The sequence below is a fragment of the Triplophysa rosa genome, linkage group LG1 (assembly GCF_024868665.1).
Source record: "Triplophysa rosa linkage group LG1, Trosa_1v2, whole genome shotgun sequence".
NCBI classification, from domain to species: domain Eukaryota; kingdom Metazoa; phylum Chordata; class Actinopteri; order Cypriniformes; family Nemacheilidae; genus Triplophysa; species Triplophysa rosa.
This window is the reverse complement of record NC_079890.1, coordinates 9696149-9715329: the sequence shown is the minus strand read 5'-3', so window position 1 is coordinate 9715329 and position 19181 is coordinate 9696149. Positions and strand designations below refer to the sequence as shown.

Below are 19181 nucleotides of genomic sequence, written 5' to 3'. Positions count from 1 at the left end.
TCGTTTTTGTTGTCCAAAGTCTATATGAACAGGATTGTAGAGGCAGTGTGTTTTTCGGTAGCCATTGTGAAAAAATCCCTTCAAGAGCTCCTGAAGGAAAAACAACTTTTGATTTCACTCCTGTTTATGTCCTGTCCTGGTTACGCTTTAACATCCCGTGTCGAGCGACTCCATCTTCACCGTTACGTTTTTGGAATACATTCAATGCTTCTTAGAAAGAAAAAAAGTACACAAATGCACTTCACATGGTGGCAACTAAAAATCCAAGGAAATTATTTCAAAACAAAAAAGTAGCAGCCCCAAGTGCTCTTCCTTGTAGTCCAATACTTTTAACTTTGTTTATATTCATATTTATATATATAGAACAATAAAAAACAATTACCATCATTGTCATCGACAACAATAATGAACAAGTAACAAAATATATAAACATTTTGTGCACTACCGAGTGCACTTGCACAGTTTGATGCGATCATTTTTTTCAGCCAGAAATAGAACCTCAGTCACTCGAGAGCAAGAGAGTGGACAGAAAGGCAATGTTAGGTCACATCCTTCCTATCATATATTTGTTTCATCAAAACATCCCCAGGCTACACTAGAACTGTACAGATAATGAAGCGCAGCGCGCTAGGCTCTTGGTTCACAAGCATGAGAGGTGTGTGGAGGCGGAGCCACACGCATAACCCCCCCATTAACAAATAATGTCTAGATGGCAGCAATGAAGTCTAATCATTCGCCCTTTAGTTCTTAGGCACACATGTGGGGACAGAAAAAACAACACGCACACTCACACACATTGTATGTACCGCAAGTTATTAGATCCTAAAGGTACAGAAAATCAAACAACACACAAAATGCTGCTAATGACATGTTCTTAAACCTCACAGAGGCAACGATGAGACGGCAGGGACACACTCCCCACCGTGAAAAATAAGAGTGCTGGTTGGCATAAAATGGGCTAAAGCTTTTGTGTTTGAATCTAGAGGTTTTTCTTTGTTGGGGAATGAAGGGCTGGTGAAAGAGGATGTGTTGTGCCGTTGCCCCCTCTCTCTGCCTTTCATTCATTCGCGCACATACAAACATACAGCACATTCACAAGAGGAGTAATATGCACAGTTCCCCGTCTAGAAGAGTTCACATCCACACATTCGGTATATAAAATACGAAAAAAATCACTCCGAATGACAAAATGGCCTGTTTTGATCATACATCTAAGCAATTAAAAAAATACATTGTGCAGACTGGTATGTTTCAAACGCGCGCACACACTCATTCAGTCGTACACATGTACGCAGGCACACAATCAAAAATATTTCTCTCTATAATATCTAGCGCATTTCTTTTTTTTTATCTTTTTAACTTGCATTTTATGTGAGTGCAAATCTTCAAGTTTTATAATCCAAGTTTTTTTATAGCTTTGTTTTTTGTAGAAACTTTATATATATATATTTATATATAAAACAAAACAACAGTGTTTGTTTTTTGATAATGTCTGAATTGAAACACTCAATGGTCCCCCAGTCGCCACAGTCACATCCCAGTACAAACTCCAGTTCTGATTCAACACGCGCGCACACACGCGCACACACGCACACACACGCACAGTATATATATGTGGTAATATTTCTGAATCCATACCACAAATATACATGTAAATCTTCTCAAAAGAAAAAAAAACAATTCAAATTACATCTTAATAAAGTGCATTAGTCTGAGTGTAAGGTGCTTAATGCTGTAAGTGCCAGAAGTTTAACATCCCCGTCCCTCAACACACACACAAAAATAAATTCACACCTGTTCCCTTCCCTGTTGAATTACATTCTTCTAAAACACCCCCCGCCCAACCGGAAAACTGATATACTCCTGGCTTACAACCCCCCCACCCCCCAATCCCCTCAAAGCAGTGCACATTCGACTTGCGGAGTCTGATTAGGTGGACCCGCAGGTTTAAAGGCCTCTTGTAGCTATTGCTGTGGATTCAGTAATCCTCGACCATTTCCATCTCGTTTAGACCATACCGATCAGGGGCACCATGGAACGAGTACCCTAAAGAGATGGACAGAGATAGAGAAAATGTACAGTTCCAAGCATTAATATTTAACACCATAACTCACAAATTTAACAGGTGTTGCAAGCCTAGTTTTTATTCATTGGTAAACTTTTTATCAGTCGGCTGCTCTTGCACCCACACTTAAAGGGATAGTTCACTCAAAAATGACAACATCATTTACAAACCTTCTCGTTATTTTAAACCTGTATGACTCTCTTCTGCAGAACATAAAGCAAGATCTTTTGAAGAAAGTTGGTAACCGACCAGGAGTGGTACCCATTAGGGATGAGCATTTATAGAAAAACAATATTCAATATTCGCTGGGAATTCTTCGAAAATCGCACCCCTCCACCGCATGCACGCATATAGGCTGCACGCATGCATAGGCTACACACACAGAGCATTCACACTTTCCATCTGTATGACGTTTAATTCATTATGGCTTGAGGTAAGATGGCTTATTCCTAGGGTTGGGATTCGTTTCAATTTTATCGATTCCAATTCCGATTCTGCTTATCGATTTCGATTCTTATCGATTCCCAGTTTCGATTCCACAGTTAAAGTAAAACATTTAGATATCAACCTGTATGGTCATTTAGCCTGCTTATTGACTTGTTTGCAAAATATATATATATATTTATGAGCACCGTTTTGTGTATATTTACACGTAGAAACACACCTTTTCTGATTTATTACAATTTGTATTATCATAGTTGAACTACATCATGGTTAAACTGCAGTTACTATAATGCAACTATGGTTAATTTGTGATTCCTGTGCTTTAATACAAATTCTATAGCTAAACTATGCTCACTATAGTAAAAAATATCGCTAATTTTCATAAGGGCTTTTATTGAGATATCAGCAGATCATGCAACGCATGTACTTTTCTGAAAATATGCACACAGGAATTGATAAGAGGAATTCAAATTTTAATCTCAAGTATCCGATTCCTATTCCTTTCGATTCCGATCCGATTCCTAGCCTTTCGATTCCGATTCCAAATTGGAATTGATTTTCGATTCCCAACCCTACTTATTCCCTATAGTGATTTTAGGATAACGTGCTGCTGAAACATTAATATAATAAACATAACCAAATGACGGAACATATTATGAAGAGCCTGAATGAGGGCACTTACAGTATCAGCTGATCGGAAGCATATCTTTAGCGATCATCTTAGTGATGAGTGCCGTCTAGCATTCAACTTGCTTGATCTGGTCATAAAACTAGCCGATTGCCGTTGACCTGTGGATGCTTCGCCCTCATTGACCTATGATAAGCAATCTTCGCATGGTCGAGTTTGCACTGCACTTCATTTTCATTAATTTTATAAAGGACCCCACAAATAACACATATTTTAACATTGTCCCAAGTTATTGTATATGCCACGCAAGTCTACAGTGTGCATAGCGTAATGCTAGCGAGTGTGAGGCAGCGCTTATACTACTGTGTTTTTCTATGTAAACGGACAAAACGGAGACTTTAGAATACGCAGGCATGGTTGCCCACATTCGCTTACTGATTGGGTCGTCTGTATCATTGCGTTTGCTTCCCTTATTCATTAAGCCTCTATCATATGTATGAAGTTATTTCAGTAGCAAAACTTGAGAGCATGTAGATTTTAATTTGTGAACTTGTAAAGTAAGTATTTGTACCTGTACACTAAAATGTACACTCACAGCCCCAATGTGAAAACTGGTAAAATAAAAAAACTGAAGTTGAATGTTGAGATTTGCACTCGTGGACAAAACTCACAAATCTGTCTTCTGAATTTGAAGTTGCAGAAAAATAGTCACAAATGTGTAAACTGGCATTTACAACATACATTGGCAGATACAAATGCATAGCACATATTTACACGTTTTCCTAGATTCAGATTTGAATTGCAACCATAAATAGGCATCCACAACCTCTCAAATCTGTCACTGCAGTTTCAAATCTTCCCGCCTTGACTTTTGCTACTACTTTTGCGATAAACCCGTTGCAAAACTAACTTGCGCACTTGAAAGCTCAGAGGCGAGAGAAAGAACGGCATTTGATGACGTCACGCGGCTGAGCCACACCGCCCCCTATTGGCGGGAAAAATCACAATGAAAGGAGTTTTTTAAATCGCTAATACAGTATTTAATTTAAGATGAAACTCTAAATCAATAAATACATTTTCCTTAACAAAAATACTACTTACGGCCACTTTTTTACTATAAATTAACTTTTTTGCTTTGCATTATACTATACATTTTGTTTCTAATTATGTGCAATCCCTGGGATCGAACCCATGACCTTGGCACACCACTGAGCTACAGGAAAGCTAAGCTCCTATCAGACAGACAAGTCAGACGAGCATAAGAGACTTTACAGTCACACACCGACAGACAGAAATGCGACAGGGCAGAGATGACACTTCACCTCACGCTGATATTTCTTTTTAAATGTACACTGTATTTTCTAAAATATTGATGGTGAATTTTTAATAATCTTAACAGTGTCGATTAAATTATTTCGTATCTGTGTTGTAATTAAAATCTTTTCATTGTCATCATGAGGGACACGCCCCGCCCTCAATTAATCGAGTACTCGTTTTTCAAACCTGTCCAGTACTCCAAATGAAATATGATCAAAAATGTCCATCCCTACACACTAATCAATGTTCTATAATTAAATCAACTAATCGAATATTCGAAAGTCGTGACTCATCCCTAGCACCCATTCACTTCTATTGTATGGACACAAAACCAATGTAAGTGAATGGGTGCCGGTTAATCACATTCTTCAAAATATCTTCTTTTGTGTTCTGCGGAAGAAAGTCAGTCATATAGGTTTGAAATGACAAGAGGGTGTGTAAATGATGACAGAATTTATATTTTTGGGTGAAATACCACTAATTTGTAACGTGTACATGACTGCCACCACATGTCCTTGACAGTCAAGCTCCCATTGAAAATAAATCAGATCACGTTACTGTGATGTAGTTGTTTAAAGGAATAGTTCACTGGTCATATAGAGCAAGGATGGCATGATCGTGAGTAAATTACTGGGGATATTTCCATTTTCCAGTAAACCGTTCCTACAAGAATCACAATATTGTCAATAAACAGAAACAAACAGTTCTATAAATACAGAGAATGTTCAGAATGTTCTCTGCATGCTTGCACTAGATCTGCTCCAGAGACAGTTACCACACAAAATTATACGTTCCTCGAGAGAAATAAAACAAAACAAGAACTGTACCTAAGATGCTTGGGTCAGAGTGCAGCATCATGGGCTGCTTTTTCTTCAGCTTTGCTGCCTGATCATACACGCCCCCTTTCCCAGAATGCACTGCCTGAAACATAGACTGCAGGGCACTGGGGTTCATTCCTCGTACAGTATCCTAACACAGAAAAAGAATGTGGGAAAACATATCTATGATGTAACAAATCAAATATTGTACATGACAAAGAAAAACAAACATGAGTTTGTCCATTATGAAAAACAACAGCCAATGCTGAGATGTGCTCATACCTGCAGCGGAAAGTTGTTCATGGTAAGTCCAGCCATCTCTTTAGAGAGCTTTAAGAAAAGACAGAGACTTTCAGTAAAAGCAAGCAAACACATAAAAAAAAACTTGAAATCTTTCTTCCTGTTTCCTGTTTCCTGCATCGCTGCCGGCAGCTTGTTTGTATCAGTGCGCTTCCCACTTCGCTCTAATATTAGTGTATTTTATTATCGTTAATTATTATTGTCGTTGCTAACTTATCCTGATATCTCAATAACCCTGTTCCTGTTATTTACTTGGAAGAGTCTAAACCAAATGTGATAGTTAACTTAACGCCGTTAGCATAGCAATAGCGTGTTAGCTTGCTTTCTGTTCACACTGTGGAATATCATCTTGCCTCTGGTTTGTCTTGTGTGCTAACTGTTTCTCTTTTTAAGCGAGTATACTACGATCCATCGAGCAACCTTGGTAAGTTGGAATTGCACTTCAAATCCGGTGAGTTATGGCTTCTATTCCTATTATTGTTACTTGCACCTCATGTCATATGTTTAGCTTAGCCTTCTCTGTCAGCTGCGAGGGCTTTATATGCGATAAATGCAGGGAAATAGTTAGGCTGACAGAGAAGATCTTAGAATTAGAGTCTCGCATCCAATCTTTATCTGAGGATAGTAAGAGTTTAACGACGATAGAAAACACTTTGGATGCGAGCAACATTAGCGCACACAGCTCGGTTCCGGTTGAAAATCCCCCGCAGCTGGGAAACTTCGTGACTGTGAGACGGCGTAGTCGCAGGACAAAACATCACTCGACCGTTCCGATTACAGTCTCGAACAGGTTTGCCCCGCTCAGTGACGCACCGACTGAGAAACCTGCTGAAAGTGCCCTAGTTATCGGTGATTCTATTGTTCGGAACGTTAACATAGAGGCACCAGCCACCATAGTCCAATGTTTACCGGGAGCCAGAGCGCCTGACATCAAGTCAAATTTAAATGTGCTGGCTAAGGCTAATCGTAAATTCAGTAAGATTGTCATTCACGTCGGCACAAATGATGTTCGACTCCGTCAATCGGAGATCACAAAAGATAACATTAAAGAGGTGTGTGAGCTCGCAAGCATGATGTCAGACACTGTAATATTCTCTGGCCCCCTCACTGCTTATCGTGGTGATGAGATTTATAGCAGATTATCATCACTAAATGGCTGGTTGTCTGAGTGGTGCCTGCAGAATGATATAGTTTTTATAAATAACTGGAAGAGTTTTGAGGGCAGACCTGACCTGTTGAAACGAGATGGTCTCCATCCCTCCTGGGCTGGGACTTCCATCCTGTCTAGAAATATGGCAAAAAGTCTTAATGCTAATGCTAAAACTTGACTCGCTGGGGCCCAGGTCAGGGAGCAGACAGTATGGCTTAACCAACTGTCTGCTTGCCGTCTCACGTCGCAGAATACACAAAATGTACAACATGTAGTAATCCGTTCTCCCAAACATCACAAAATAGAGACTGTGTCTGTCCCCCGGATTAGCAAACATAAAATAATGCGTAAACCTCTTGAAAGTAATTTAATAAACGTTAAACAAACTAAACATGAACAAAATACAGATAATCAACTGTTACGACTCGGATTGCTAAATATTAGATCTCTCTCTAATAAAGCACTTTTTGTTAACGATATGATAACAGATCATAAAATAGACATGCTCTGTTTGACAGAAACATGGCTAAAACCAGATGATTATATTGCTTTAAATGAATCTGTCCCCCAAGATTATTATTATAAACACGAGCCTCGTCTAAAAGGCAGAGGGGGAGGTGTCGCAGCACTTTACAATAACTCTCTTAGCATTTCCCAGAAGTCGAACTCTAAATATAATTCTTTTGAAGTCATGGTTCTTCATGTTTCAACACCTAATACTAAAGATAAAACACTTTTTAAATTGATTCTAGCTATTGTATATAGGCCTCCAGGGCACCACACAGATTTTATTAAAGAATTTGGTGGGTTCTTATCAGAACTAGTACTGGCCGCAGATAGACTCCTTGTCGTTGGTGACTTTAACATCCACGTAGATAACGTTACAGATGCCTTAGGAATGGCTTTCAAAGACACTCTTAACTCCATGGGCATTAGTCAACATGTGTCAGGACCCACTCACCTTCGTAATCATACTTTAGATTTAATACTGTCTTACGGTATAAATGTGGACGACGTTAAAATCCTTCAGCAGAGTGAAGACATTTCGGATCATTATCTGGTATTATGTTTGCTTCACTGGCCTACGGCTGCAAATAAAACTCATTGTTACAAATATGGTAGAACAATAACTTCAACTACCAAAGATGCGTTTCTCGATAATCTGCCCGAATTGTCTCAAATCATGAGAAATAACGTTGAAGATCTTGACATTACCACTGAAAATTTTAATTCCACCTTCTCGGTAACGCTAGACAAAGTTGCTCCACTACGTTTAAAGAAGATTAAAAATGGCAGCCCCACACCGTGGTATAATGAACACACTCAGGCTCTAAAGAAAGCGGCCCGAAAAATGGAGCGCAACTTTAAGAAAACTAAATTAGAGGTATTTCGTACAGCATGGAAGGATAGTATTCGAAAATACAGGAAAGCCCTAAAAACTTCTAGATCCGCCTACTTTTCATCACTAATAGAAGAAAACCAGCACAACCCTAGGTTTTTATTTAACACGGTGGCTAAATTAACAAAAAATAAATCGTCAGTGACTTCTGATCCTGTATATCAGCATAGCAGTGATGAATTTATGAACTACTTCACATATAAAATCCAAGATATTAGAGAAAAAATTATAACAATGCAATCAGAAGTGAAACCCGCTGAACAAACTAACTACAGCGCCCTTAAGGAGAAAATGCAATTATTTTATACCGTAGATCAAGATGAGCTGTCTAAAATTATTAGATCATCTAAATCAACAACATGCATACTAGACCCTATACCTACAAATCTACTGAAAGAGATGCTCCCAGAAATTATAGATCCTCTTCTTGGTATTATTAACTCATCTCTGACATTAGGACATGTGCCTAAAGCATATAAGGTGGCTGTTATAAGGCCCCTTGTCAAAAAACCCCAACTCGACCCTAGAGAACTAAGGAACTACAGGCCTATATCGAATCTACCTTTCATATCTAAAGTTCTGGAAAAAGTAGTTTCAACTCAATTATGCTCCTTCCTCCAAAGGAATGACATCAATGAAGAATTCCAGTCTGGATTTAGAGCATGTCACAGTACAGAGACTGCTTTGATCAGAGTTACAAATGATCTGCTATTGGCGTCTGACCGAGGTTGTATCTCGTTATTGGTGCTGCTAGACCTTAGTGCTGCATTCGATACCATTGACCACAGCACACTCCTACATAGACTCGAAAATTATGTCGGCATTAAGGGAATAGCTTTGAAATGGTTTAAATCTTATTTATCCGACCGTTTTCAATTTGTAGCAATAAACAATGAGGTGTCACGCAAATCGCAAGTCCAGTACGGTGTACCACAGGGCTCAGTCTTAGGGCCTCTGCTCTTCGCATTATACATGCTACCTCTAGGAGATATAATAAAGCGACACGGAGTTAGCTTTCACTGTTATGCTGATGATACTCAACTTTATATTTCCTCGAAGCCTCATGAAACACAGCAGTTCCATCGAATAATGGAATGCATAGTCGATATAAAAAACTGGATGAGTAACAACTTTTTATTACTGAACTCGGACAAAACGGAAGTGTTACTTATTGGACCGAAAACTGCTATAAGTAACAACCAAGAATACTGTTTAACTATTGACGGATGTTCCATAAAACCCTCGTCGTCAGCAAAGAATCTTGGCGTTCTATTCGATAGTAATCTGTCATTTGAGAGCCACGTCGCCAACACCTGTAAAATTGCGTTTTTCCATTTTAAGAATATATCTAAACTACGTCATATGCTGTCAATCTCAGATGCAGAGAAGTTAATTCATGCATTCATGACATCAAGACTAGATTACTGTAATGCACTGTTAGGTGGTTGCCCTGCAGGCTTATTACAAAAACTCCAATTGGTCCAAAACGCGGCAGCTCGAGTTCTTACACGTACAAAAAAGTATGAACATATTAGCCCGGTTCTGTCAACCTTGCACTGGTTACCTATAAAGCATCGCGTTAACTTTAAAATCTTGCTTATTACCTATAAAGCCTTACATGGTTTAGCTCCTCAGTACTTGAATGAACTCCTTTTGTATTACAGTCCTTCACGTGCATTACGCTCTCAGGCGTCCTGTCAGTTGGTAATACCTAGAATTTCAAAATCAAGTGCAGGTGGTAGATCCTTTTCCTATCTAGCGCCTAAACTTTGGAATAGTCTTCCCTGCACTGTCCGGGAGGCAGACACACTCTGTCAGTTTAAATCTAGACTAAAGACGCATCTTTTTAATCTTGCATACACTACTCTTCCATAATATAAATCTTCAGAGGGTTTAGGCTGCATTAGTTAGATCAACCGGAACCAAAAACACAACTGATGTACTTGTTGCATCAAAGAGTACAGAACAGTACTCTACTCTCAGCCAGTCTTGTCTCATTGTTCCAAGGTTACCACAGCGAGCAGGATGCAGTTCATGGCCTGACCTGATGGTAGAGCGGAGAATGGGAAGTGGGGACCTGACAAGAGCTGAGATGATAGAGCTGGATAAAGAAGGACGCGGTCTCTTGACATGTCTTCACCACAAAACTTCAAATGCTATTAGATTATTAATGATAATCTTAAACTATAATTTATTTTATTATTAAGTTTATTTATTTTATTTAGCCTTGTTGTGCAAGTTCTCTGGAGCTTGTGCAGAGGCAGCAGCTTTTGCCAGAGGGGAACTGGAATCCCCTGGTTGGGCCTGGGTTCTCCTGAGGTTTTTTTTCTCGATTAGAGTTTTGGGTTCCTCGCCACCGTTTGCATACTGTTTTTGCACTATCTGCCTGACCGGGGGGGCTGCTTTAGAATTTTAAAGTTTTACTTAATTAATATTGCATATAGGAATTTATAGTCTGTTATATTTGACCTGTGCTTCTCTCTCCTTTATCCTAAATGTGTGCTCTCACTGAGCGTGTGTGTGTGTGCGTACTTGTCTGTGTACGTACGTGTGTGTGTGTGTGTTGTGTGTGTGTGCGTGCGCATCCGTGTGTGTGTGTGTCTCTGTGTCTGTGTGTGTTGGTGCGTGTGCGTGTTGTGTGTGTGGAGTGTTTTGTGTGTGGGTGTGTCTGTCTTCTGTGTTTCAACCTTTTCTTGTTTTTGCAGGTACAACTTTGATTGTTTTGCTTGTAGTCAATGTGTCTCATGTGCAGCTGCTTTGTAACAATGAAAATTGTAAAAGCGCTATATAAATAAAGTTGAGTTGAAAGTTGAGTTGAGTTTCTTCATACACAGACCTGCTGCTGCTGTCTCTGGTGGTTAGCCTTCTGTTTGGCACGGCGCTCCAGGAACTGCCTGGCGAACTCTTTGGCTTCGACTGTGTCGCCCAGGTAGGAGCAGATAAAGTTCAACACCTCGTACGGAGACTCCACCTCCTTCAGGTACGCCACAATGGTGGGCACTAAAATCACAAACGCGCTTTTAAACCCTCTCTTTCACTTGCCCACTATAATGGTATGCGTGTCATTTTTTAACCAAGGGACGAGCTAAAATCATGCTGTTTAGAGACAGTTTCTATTTGACCCAGAATATTCAGAGAAAAAAGGCTGATGTTTCAACAGACAGAGAAAAATATCAACATTTCATACCATCCTGGGAGGAGGAGGAGTTATTGGCAGAGGTGTTGAGTGCATGCAGCATCTGTTCACACCAGGTGGTGAATCCATCTTGAGACTTCATCCCCTGCAGGAGTTTCAACAGCCGCTCCTCTTCCTCAGTGCGTTTGCGGCCTCTCATCATGTACTGCTCACTGCACACAAACATCACTGCTAAAATGTGCTCCTTAAAAATCACATTGATCAGAATTTTAGGACGGTCCTCAAATTTAGAGACACTTAGTCGTTATCAAATACAGACAATCACAAAGAACATTTTTGGCAGACTTCAATAAAAAAAGACAATACATCATTTGCGATGTATTGTGGGTTTACCTCAGCGAGGGACTGCTTCGGCTGTTCTTCAGCCCAATGTTGCTGCGCAGAGCACTCTGGTTCTTAAGAGCCTCATCCCAGATACCCATTCCACCTCCTGAAGTGCTGCCACCGCCAACTTTTCCGTCCAAAGATCCAGCTCCCCACATCACAGATGCATCACCCCACTGCATAGAGAAACAGTCTCTGTGTGTTCCACATTGCCATTATGTTGTACTTGGCGTTTGCCGTTTGTGTGTCCTACCCGCTGCTGTTGCTGGACTCTGTGCTGTTGTTTGTGCATTCTCTCAGCCTCCTGTTGGGCCTCCAGGAGGTTGAGGGGCTTGCTCTGTTTCCCCAGCCCAGGGAGGGGTCCACCGTTCCAGCCTGAGCCGGAACCAGAGGACCCCGGACGCGGAGCCTGCTGGAGCAACTTCATCAGCAATTCCTGCTGCTGTGAAAGAGAGATTGACAGAAACCGAGATATAAACAAACAACTATACGCATATAAACACTGTGTGTTCTTGCTAGGGCTGTCAACGTTAACACGTTAACGCATACAATACATTTTTTCAGATTAAATATATTTAACAATTAACGCATGCATTCGTTTGTTTTGTCATTCTTTCTCTAGCGTTACATTATATAATCACGCTCTTATTCATGTAAAGGCTATTATACCACTTAAGCGCGATTTGAAACATTACTTTGACGCGTTCAGTATAGATAGACAGCTACTAGCTGTGGGACGCGGAGGTCCAGTCTGGTGTACAAAGTCACGGGCTGAAGGCTGTGTCAGTGAATTTCTGTCAGACTGTTCATTCAAGCACTAAATAGAACTTAATACTGATGCTCTAAGACACACAAGATTATGCCAAAAAGGCCATTTTGTCTAGCATTTCGTAAGCACAGACTTCAACGTGTGAAATAAAATCCAAAATCAATGCAATGAGTTGTGAAAATGGGAGAATCGTGCAGAGAAAGCTCTTAAAGGGGCCACATTCTTAAACCTGCTGTGACTCCTTTCACTAATGCTAATCAAAGAACAAAAGAAAAGAGGAATTAAATGTTTTTTGTAGCTTTAATTCTGTATTTAACTTAGAATTTAGCATTAAAGACTGTAAAGTGTTTGAAAACTTCATTCAATTTCTGTATATTTCCTAACTGTTAGACATGAGAGTTCTCACTGTTACAACATACAACAGTTACACTGTTGAATGGCTATAATTAATGTTAAAATAAAAAATTTTAAAAATCTATTTAATAGAGACATCAGTTGCAGTACTAATATCAGAACGTAAACGTATATTTAAAAACATTAATGTTATGTGCGATTAATCACAGAAAAAAATGTGTGATTAATCAGATTAATGTTTTTAATCGATTGACAGCACTAGTTCTTGCAAAGAAAAAATGAAAGTTTCTAACAGCAGACCTGCTTGCGCCTATAAAGATCCTCCTCCTCTCTCCTTTTCTGCTCCTCTCTTCTCTTTTCATCCCTTCGTTTCCGCTCCTCTTCCTCACGCTTGGCCCTGAGTTCAGCTTCTCTTCTTTCATGTAGCTAAAACACACAAGGTTGAGAATTGGGAAAGCTGAGTTTGAGGCATTTCCTCAGATCACCACCAGAGGGCACCAAAGGCAACATTCACCTTCTGAAGCTGTTCTAGAATTGGACCCTGAGATGAAGAATTCATTAAGTCCCATAGACTGGCCTCACCGCCTGCTCGAAGAAAAGAGAGATTTTAGGAAAGGAAAGGTGAAGGATGATTCCTGTAGCGCAACCAAGATAAAATAAATGCTTTTGTGTGTGTACCTGATGGCTGTGAAGCTGAGGTATGCATGTCCCACATGGACCCTGTATCTGGCACTGACATCGACCTGTTCATTGAAGGCATCATACCCTGCTCTCTACACAACAAAGACACACACACACGAGGTAAAGTGTCATAATGCAGCAATACTTAAATAATATATAAATAAATGAATAAACCACACTCACCTGTTAAAGAGCTGGAACAGCTGCTGTTGCTGGAGTTGCTGGTAAAGGGCTGTGGCAGCAGCTAACTCCTGCTGCTTTTTCAGCCGGTCCTGATCCATATTACCCTGAGAGAGAGAAAGATTAGATGCACAACACTAACTCATGACAGACCAGACTTATGTATATAGTAACCCATGAGAGACAGGGCAGAGACATTACAAAACCACAGCAAAACACATTTACTTGTAGTTAACATGTTTTTTTGTGTATTGATTACCATTTGTTTAACTATTTCACTACAAAAACCATGGTTACTATAGTAAAACCATAGTTAGGGTTTAACTACAGTAGCCATGTTTCTTTTACTTGTAGTAAAATCACAGTTAGTTTTCTTAAGGGAATACTTTTTTCAAGGGATAGTGAGAGACACTGAGGCATACATAACAAATAAGCAGGGACCAGACATACAAAGTCGCATGCAGAAAAAAATACTTATTATACCAAAGTAACCATAAAGAATGAACAAGAATTCTTCCTTTAAACACAAGAATCCCATTAAAACATAATGCCCCAACATTCCCCCTTCCACCCAGAATACTCACAATTTCCCCCTTGGGTGGTTGAGGGTGAAGGAGGGGTCGATTCCTCACCAGGAGGGGCGGAGGGGAGGGGCCAGGGGCAAAAGGCACACGCCCCCACATCTTAATGACTTCCCCCAGAGGCTGAAAGCCCTCATCGCAACCTCGTTTAACAAGCAGGTTCATTGTGAAATATCCCGCCTGAAACCATTCGCACATCTCCACCGTACTAAATGGACCTGGGAGGGAGAGAAAAAGAACAGAGAACTAATGAAAGACGAGATATTAATGCTCCATATTTATGAGTTGACTTGCTATTAAAGAACGTGTGCATACCCTGAATCTCTCCTTGCGGGTCTTTGTAAAACCATTTCATGGCAGAGTCGTGGGAGAGAGGAAGAGCAGAGGCCGTGTTTCTGCTCTCCTGAAGAGTCTGTGTAAAACACTCTTCCTCTAGAGATGTGTCCTGGAGCGCTGCCACCATCTTCTCTGCCTCCTACACACAAACAAACACCATCAACCCCTTCTGCTGAAAGTGTCAAGCATATGAATGAATGACATGATATGTATTACCACCCTCTCTTTGACCCTGAGAATAAAGGAGCAGGTTTTGTTACTGTACCTTTAAGACATCCATATGCAAATAACCATCAGCATTATGAATGGATAAAGGGATAGTTCAAAAGAATAAAAAAGAAAATTCTGTCATCATTTACTTAGCCTCGGATTGTTCCAAACCTGTATAAATTTATTTTGTTCTGCTGAACACAAAGGAAGATATTTGTAAGAATGTGAGTAACCAAACAGATCTCATTCCCCATAAACTCCCATTGTATTTATTTCCCCTACTTCCTTTGTGCTCTAGTAGAAGAAATAAATTTATACAGGTCAATAAAAAAAATTATGCAGATAATTTCACCCTTCAAATTAATAAAATAAATATTAAATTTGGTCAAACAGGTCTCAAATATCTCTGGTCAAAAAACATGTAGATACATGTAACTATCGAATATATAATTTTTTCGATAGTGTATCGATAGTGATACCTCTACGATCGATATTTTTTTTAAATCATGTCATATACATATGGCCAAAAGTAAGTGGGCGAGCATGGCAAAAAATATAAGAATGCTTGGAGCTCTCAGAGCTGATGTGTGGGTGTGCTTTGGTTTTCAAAATAAGTAATGGAGTAATGAGTTATATAAAATAATGCTGTTTGTAGGCTTCGCAAGTCATGACACAAGTCACTTGGCTACTGCAGTGCATTAGACAAAAAGTTTATTAAGAAAAGTAACAATGACATTTATTGTGCTTTCATGGATGTGACACCAGCGCATTTACAGCACGGTGGTGCACAGCATGTTGTATTTCTAGCTCTACTTTTTACATTTTCTATTTAAAGTATTGCAATATATCGCAAATGTGTATCGTATCGAAATACATAGCAATATATTGTATCGTGACCCATCGATATGTATCGTATCGGGAGGCACTTGCTAATACACAGCCCTAATAATTACAATAAATTACATTAGCTAACGCCTACACCTACCCCAAGCCTAAACCTAACCTTACAATAATAAAAAATATTAATCAACTGTTTTCAGAGTGACAAAAATGATGCAGTATTAAAGTGCGCATGCCCAGTGGAGGTAGCTGTATCCCTTCTAGTCAAAACCCAGCGAACATCATTCCCCAACATCTACTGTACCTGTTGCAGATGCTTCATGCCCTCATCATCCTCAATGTCGCCCCCCAGTGGTGGGAGGTCAGTAGCAGCAGAGGAAGAGGAGGGAGGCGATGAAGGCAGACTGGAGGAGGCACTGGGGCTCAAAATTAACAGGGCCTCTGATAATACTATAATAAAAAATCCATTATTACAACAAAAATACCACAAGTCAAGTGCCAGTAGCATATACAGTTGCAGGAAAATCAAAAGATAACATGTTTACCTTCACTTGGTAGTTTGTTGGGAATTGAGGGGGTAGGGTGAGGCTCCTCAACGCCACAGGGGGCAGCAGAGAGCACAGCCTCAGTGTCAGGAGCAGACAGAGGAAGAGAGATGGATGGAGGAGGGGAGGGAGAAACAGGCTTCACTTCGGTTTCAGAAAAAAGAGCAGAGTTCATCACATCTGTAAAAATAAAGAGACTGATGAAATGGGAAGAACAACATGTATAATGATAAAATGGGAAGAAAAATATACTGTCTGTATTTTATTTGTAACTGGGACAACTACAGCTAATGGAAGGTTAGGCATAACTGTGATTTTACTATTAAGTTATTAGCAGTGGCATAACTTTGTTTTGAAAAGTGGTGGGAACAAAGACGACACAAACAATACTTTAATATTTTTTTTCTGTAATAACTCGTTGGGAATATTCATGCGTGCAAAAATGTAGGTGACTCCTCCTCTAGAAAACAGTATAAAAACAGCGCTGCTTTATCGACGGCTTCAGTGGTGTAGAAAGACGCATGACAAATAATATTGACACTGCCGTGAAGCAGGTTCGAATCCGCTGAACTCACTATTCTAAATTTTCATATCAGATCTGCTTCCATTTGTTTTTAAACTACATCATGTTTTCATCAATAGATCATTTAAAGCATGTTGTGCTTTATTATATGTAAGGATGGCTGTTGCCGTAAGTAATTAAAAAATTTGTGTTTTCCCCATGTTAAAAATTTGGTGTTTGACACAGATTACCTGTCGGTGGGTCTAGGATTGAGACGTTTGGGAACCCACTGCTAATAAGGACAAACATTCAAGTATACAGAGGAAACAGATGGAAAAATAGTATCTTTAAAAAATCTTATTTTCACTTATTACTACGGGCATTGCCAGATAGGCTACAAATATACAACGAACTTTCTAAATTTTGTTTTGAACTCATGAAACTACAAAGTTGTGACTTTTTCCATTTATTGGAGTTTTCTATCAAGTATCAAAATGTAATTAATCTTGCAATAGACGATAGCAACCGCATGTCGAGTACAATAAGGACGAATATATAGCACCAAAGTGCAATTAAGCGCAAAATGTTTGGTACATGTATGACTTGAACAGCCAAATATTTTCATCATTTTATTAAAAATAAATACCTTTACAATCTGATATGTGAAAAAGTTCAGCAAACAACAGTCCCGAACCCACGACGACATGAAGCGGGTAACTCTTGCTTTACGCTCTACGCCACCGGAGCAGTCAATTTTCGTGTGCCTTTCTTACATTTTGTCTATTCTAATCTGAAACTGATGGGCGGAGTTAGTATAAGTAGCCTCTGCTTACAAAGCGGGCTACTTGCACAGTAAATAGACACACTATATTTTTTTCCAATAAGTGGTGGGGAGATGTCCCACCCATCCACCCGCAAATTACGCCTATGGTTATTAGACACAAGAGTGCCAAACTGTCCTTGTAGTGATATTAATATGATTTAAAGAAACGGGTCAACCAAAAATCTAAATAATCAGTCATCATTTATTTGACTAACAGCCAAATGTATATACAGCCTAATAGCCTATATATAAACAGCATAGTGGTAAGCTGCTAATAGTTGCGAAGCAATGTATTTGCAACCTGGAAGATTATTATAGAATATAGGGGTGCATTTAGTTTGTTAAACTCAACCAGAAGTGATGGATACATTTTCAAAACCATAATAATGATCCAAGCACATTTCTTTCCTTACCTTTCTCACTTTTTTCTGCTTCACTGCCGTTACTCTTCTCTGGATTAGTATCATTCTCTTCCTCATCCTCCAAACCCAGGAACTCAAAGTCCTCTTCTGGAATGGGGTCTTTTGGGCCTTTCTAAAAAAAAGTGGAAGAAAAACATGTGAATAACAGAGAAACACTATAGGTCAGATAATAACAAAGACTGGGATTATGTTCTCACCTTAAAAGACATAAACGCTCCAGAAGAATCAAAGGTTCCCATTTCACCGTCTTCTTCATCTGTGCACCACTCTGGCAAACCATCCCTTTCATCCTCTGCCCCTTCACTTCCTGTTCTTCTTCTTCCTCCCTCATTTCCTCCATCCCGGAAGTCAAAGTCAAACTTCCTACGGCGAACTTCACCGGGACCGACGTGTTCTCTCCACCCAGCTGAGCGAGGACCACCATCTGGACGGGGAAGAGAGGGGGGAAAATAATTTGTTTTGAGATCTTTATAAAGTGCTAGGCTAAAACGGTTCAAATAAATTGTCAAATGTGTAATACATGCATCACTTGTACTGTATTAAATTATCTACTGATGTATGCGATTCAAATGATCTGTCACTGGACATTATGTTGGAACAAAAAGCTAGTGGACAGTATCACTCCTGGATTTTATGCATTAGCGGTAACACAAAAAATGTGATGTGGCCACATGCATTTCCGACAATTTCTTCTAATGTGATTTAAGTGATGAGATCAGAAAGTGTTTTGGACCGTGTGTATGTCATGATGTGTTCCTGTGACCAGATCATCAGCTACTGACATCAATACCAAATGGGTTCTTAGTGTGTGTACCATCTCTTCGTGAACCAGTGAGTCTCCAGCTGCTTCCGGTCTCTCCCGTGTCATCCTCCTCCTGTTCCTCTCTCAAGGTGCGCCAATTGTCACTGTCAGAGCGCATGAACTCTTTTCGCCCAACCAAACCAGACTCCTCGAAACCTAGCCGCACCCCATCTCTCCGCAAGGGTTTCTCAAAGCGTCTTTCGCCTCTGTAATAAAAAGAAATTATGTGAGAAATAGTCCTAGTTTGAAAATATTGACAGCCCTAGTTTAACATTAGAAAATACCTGTCGTCCCAGCTCTGGCTACGATGGATCTCTCGAACACTCCGACCAAAGCCACCTTCTACTTCCTCACTGCTTCTTTGGTAGAACATGCCCTCTCCCCTTCCTCGGCCTACACACAAAGCATGGCGCACACTAGAGTTGCACGATTAATCGTTAAAAGATCGCGATCTAGATTCAAACGCCCACACGATCTCATTAATGAAAATCAACG

General features: G+C 39.9%; 1 protein-coding gene across 2 annotated transcripts in view; it reads right to left on the bottom strand.

Annotated features, from left to right (window-relative positions):
• Window positions 1-304: 304 nt before the first annotated feature.
• gigyf1a (GRB10 interacting GYF protein 1a) overlaps window positions 305-19181 on the bottom strand; it is a 47378-nt gene continuing 28501 nt past the window's right edge. The window contains exons 7-25 of one of the 2 annotated variants that reach the window (XM_057353820.1): window positions 18971-19079; window positions 18699-18892; window positions 18082-18308; window positions 17876-17996; window positions 16138-16317; window positions 15897-16042; window positions 14522-14681; window positions 14210-14424; window positions 13629-13732; window positions 13443-13537; window positions 13279-13349; window positions 13065-13190; window positions 11895-12080; window positions 11651-11817; window positions 11309-11469; window positions 10958-11121; window positions 5555-5602; window positions 5282-5423; window positions 305-2046 (exon numbers count right to left, since the gene is read on the bottom strand). In XM_057353820.1, coding sequence (XP_057209803.1) covers window positions 1979-2046; window positions 5282-5423; window positions 5555-5602; window positions 10958-11121; window positions 11309-11469; window positions 11651-11817; window positions 11895-12080; window positions 13065-13190; window positions 13279-13349; window positions 13443-13537; window positions 13629-13732; window positions 14210-14424; window positions 14522-14681; window positions 15897-16042; window positions 16138-16317; window positions 17876-17996; window positions 18082-18308; window positions 18699-18892; window positions 18971-19079 — 2684 coding nt within the window. In that variant the 3' untranslated portion in view covers window positions 305-1978. Of the gene's footprint in view, window positions 2047-5281; window positions 5424-5554; window positions 5603-10957; window positions 11122-11308; window positions 11470-11650; window positions 11818-11894; window positions 12084-13064; window positions 13191-13278; window positions 13350-13442; window positions 13538-13628; window positions 13733-14209; window positions 14425-14521; window positions 14682-15896; window positions 16043-16137; window positions 16318-17875; window positions 17997-18081; window positions 18309-18698; window positions 18893-18970; window positions 19080-19181 lie in introns of both variants that reach the window. The other variant, XM_057353739.1, reaches the window with a different exon arrangement.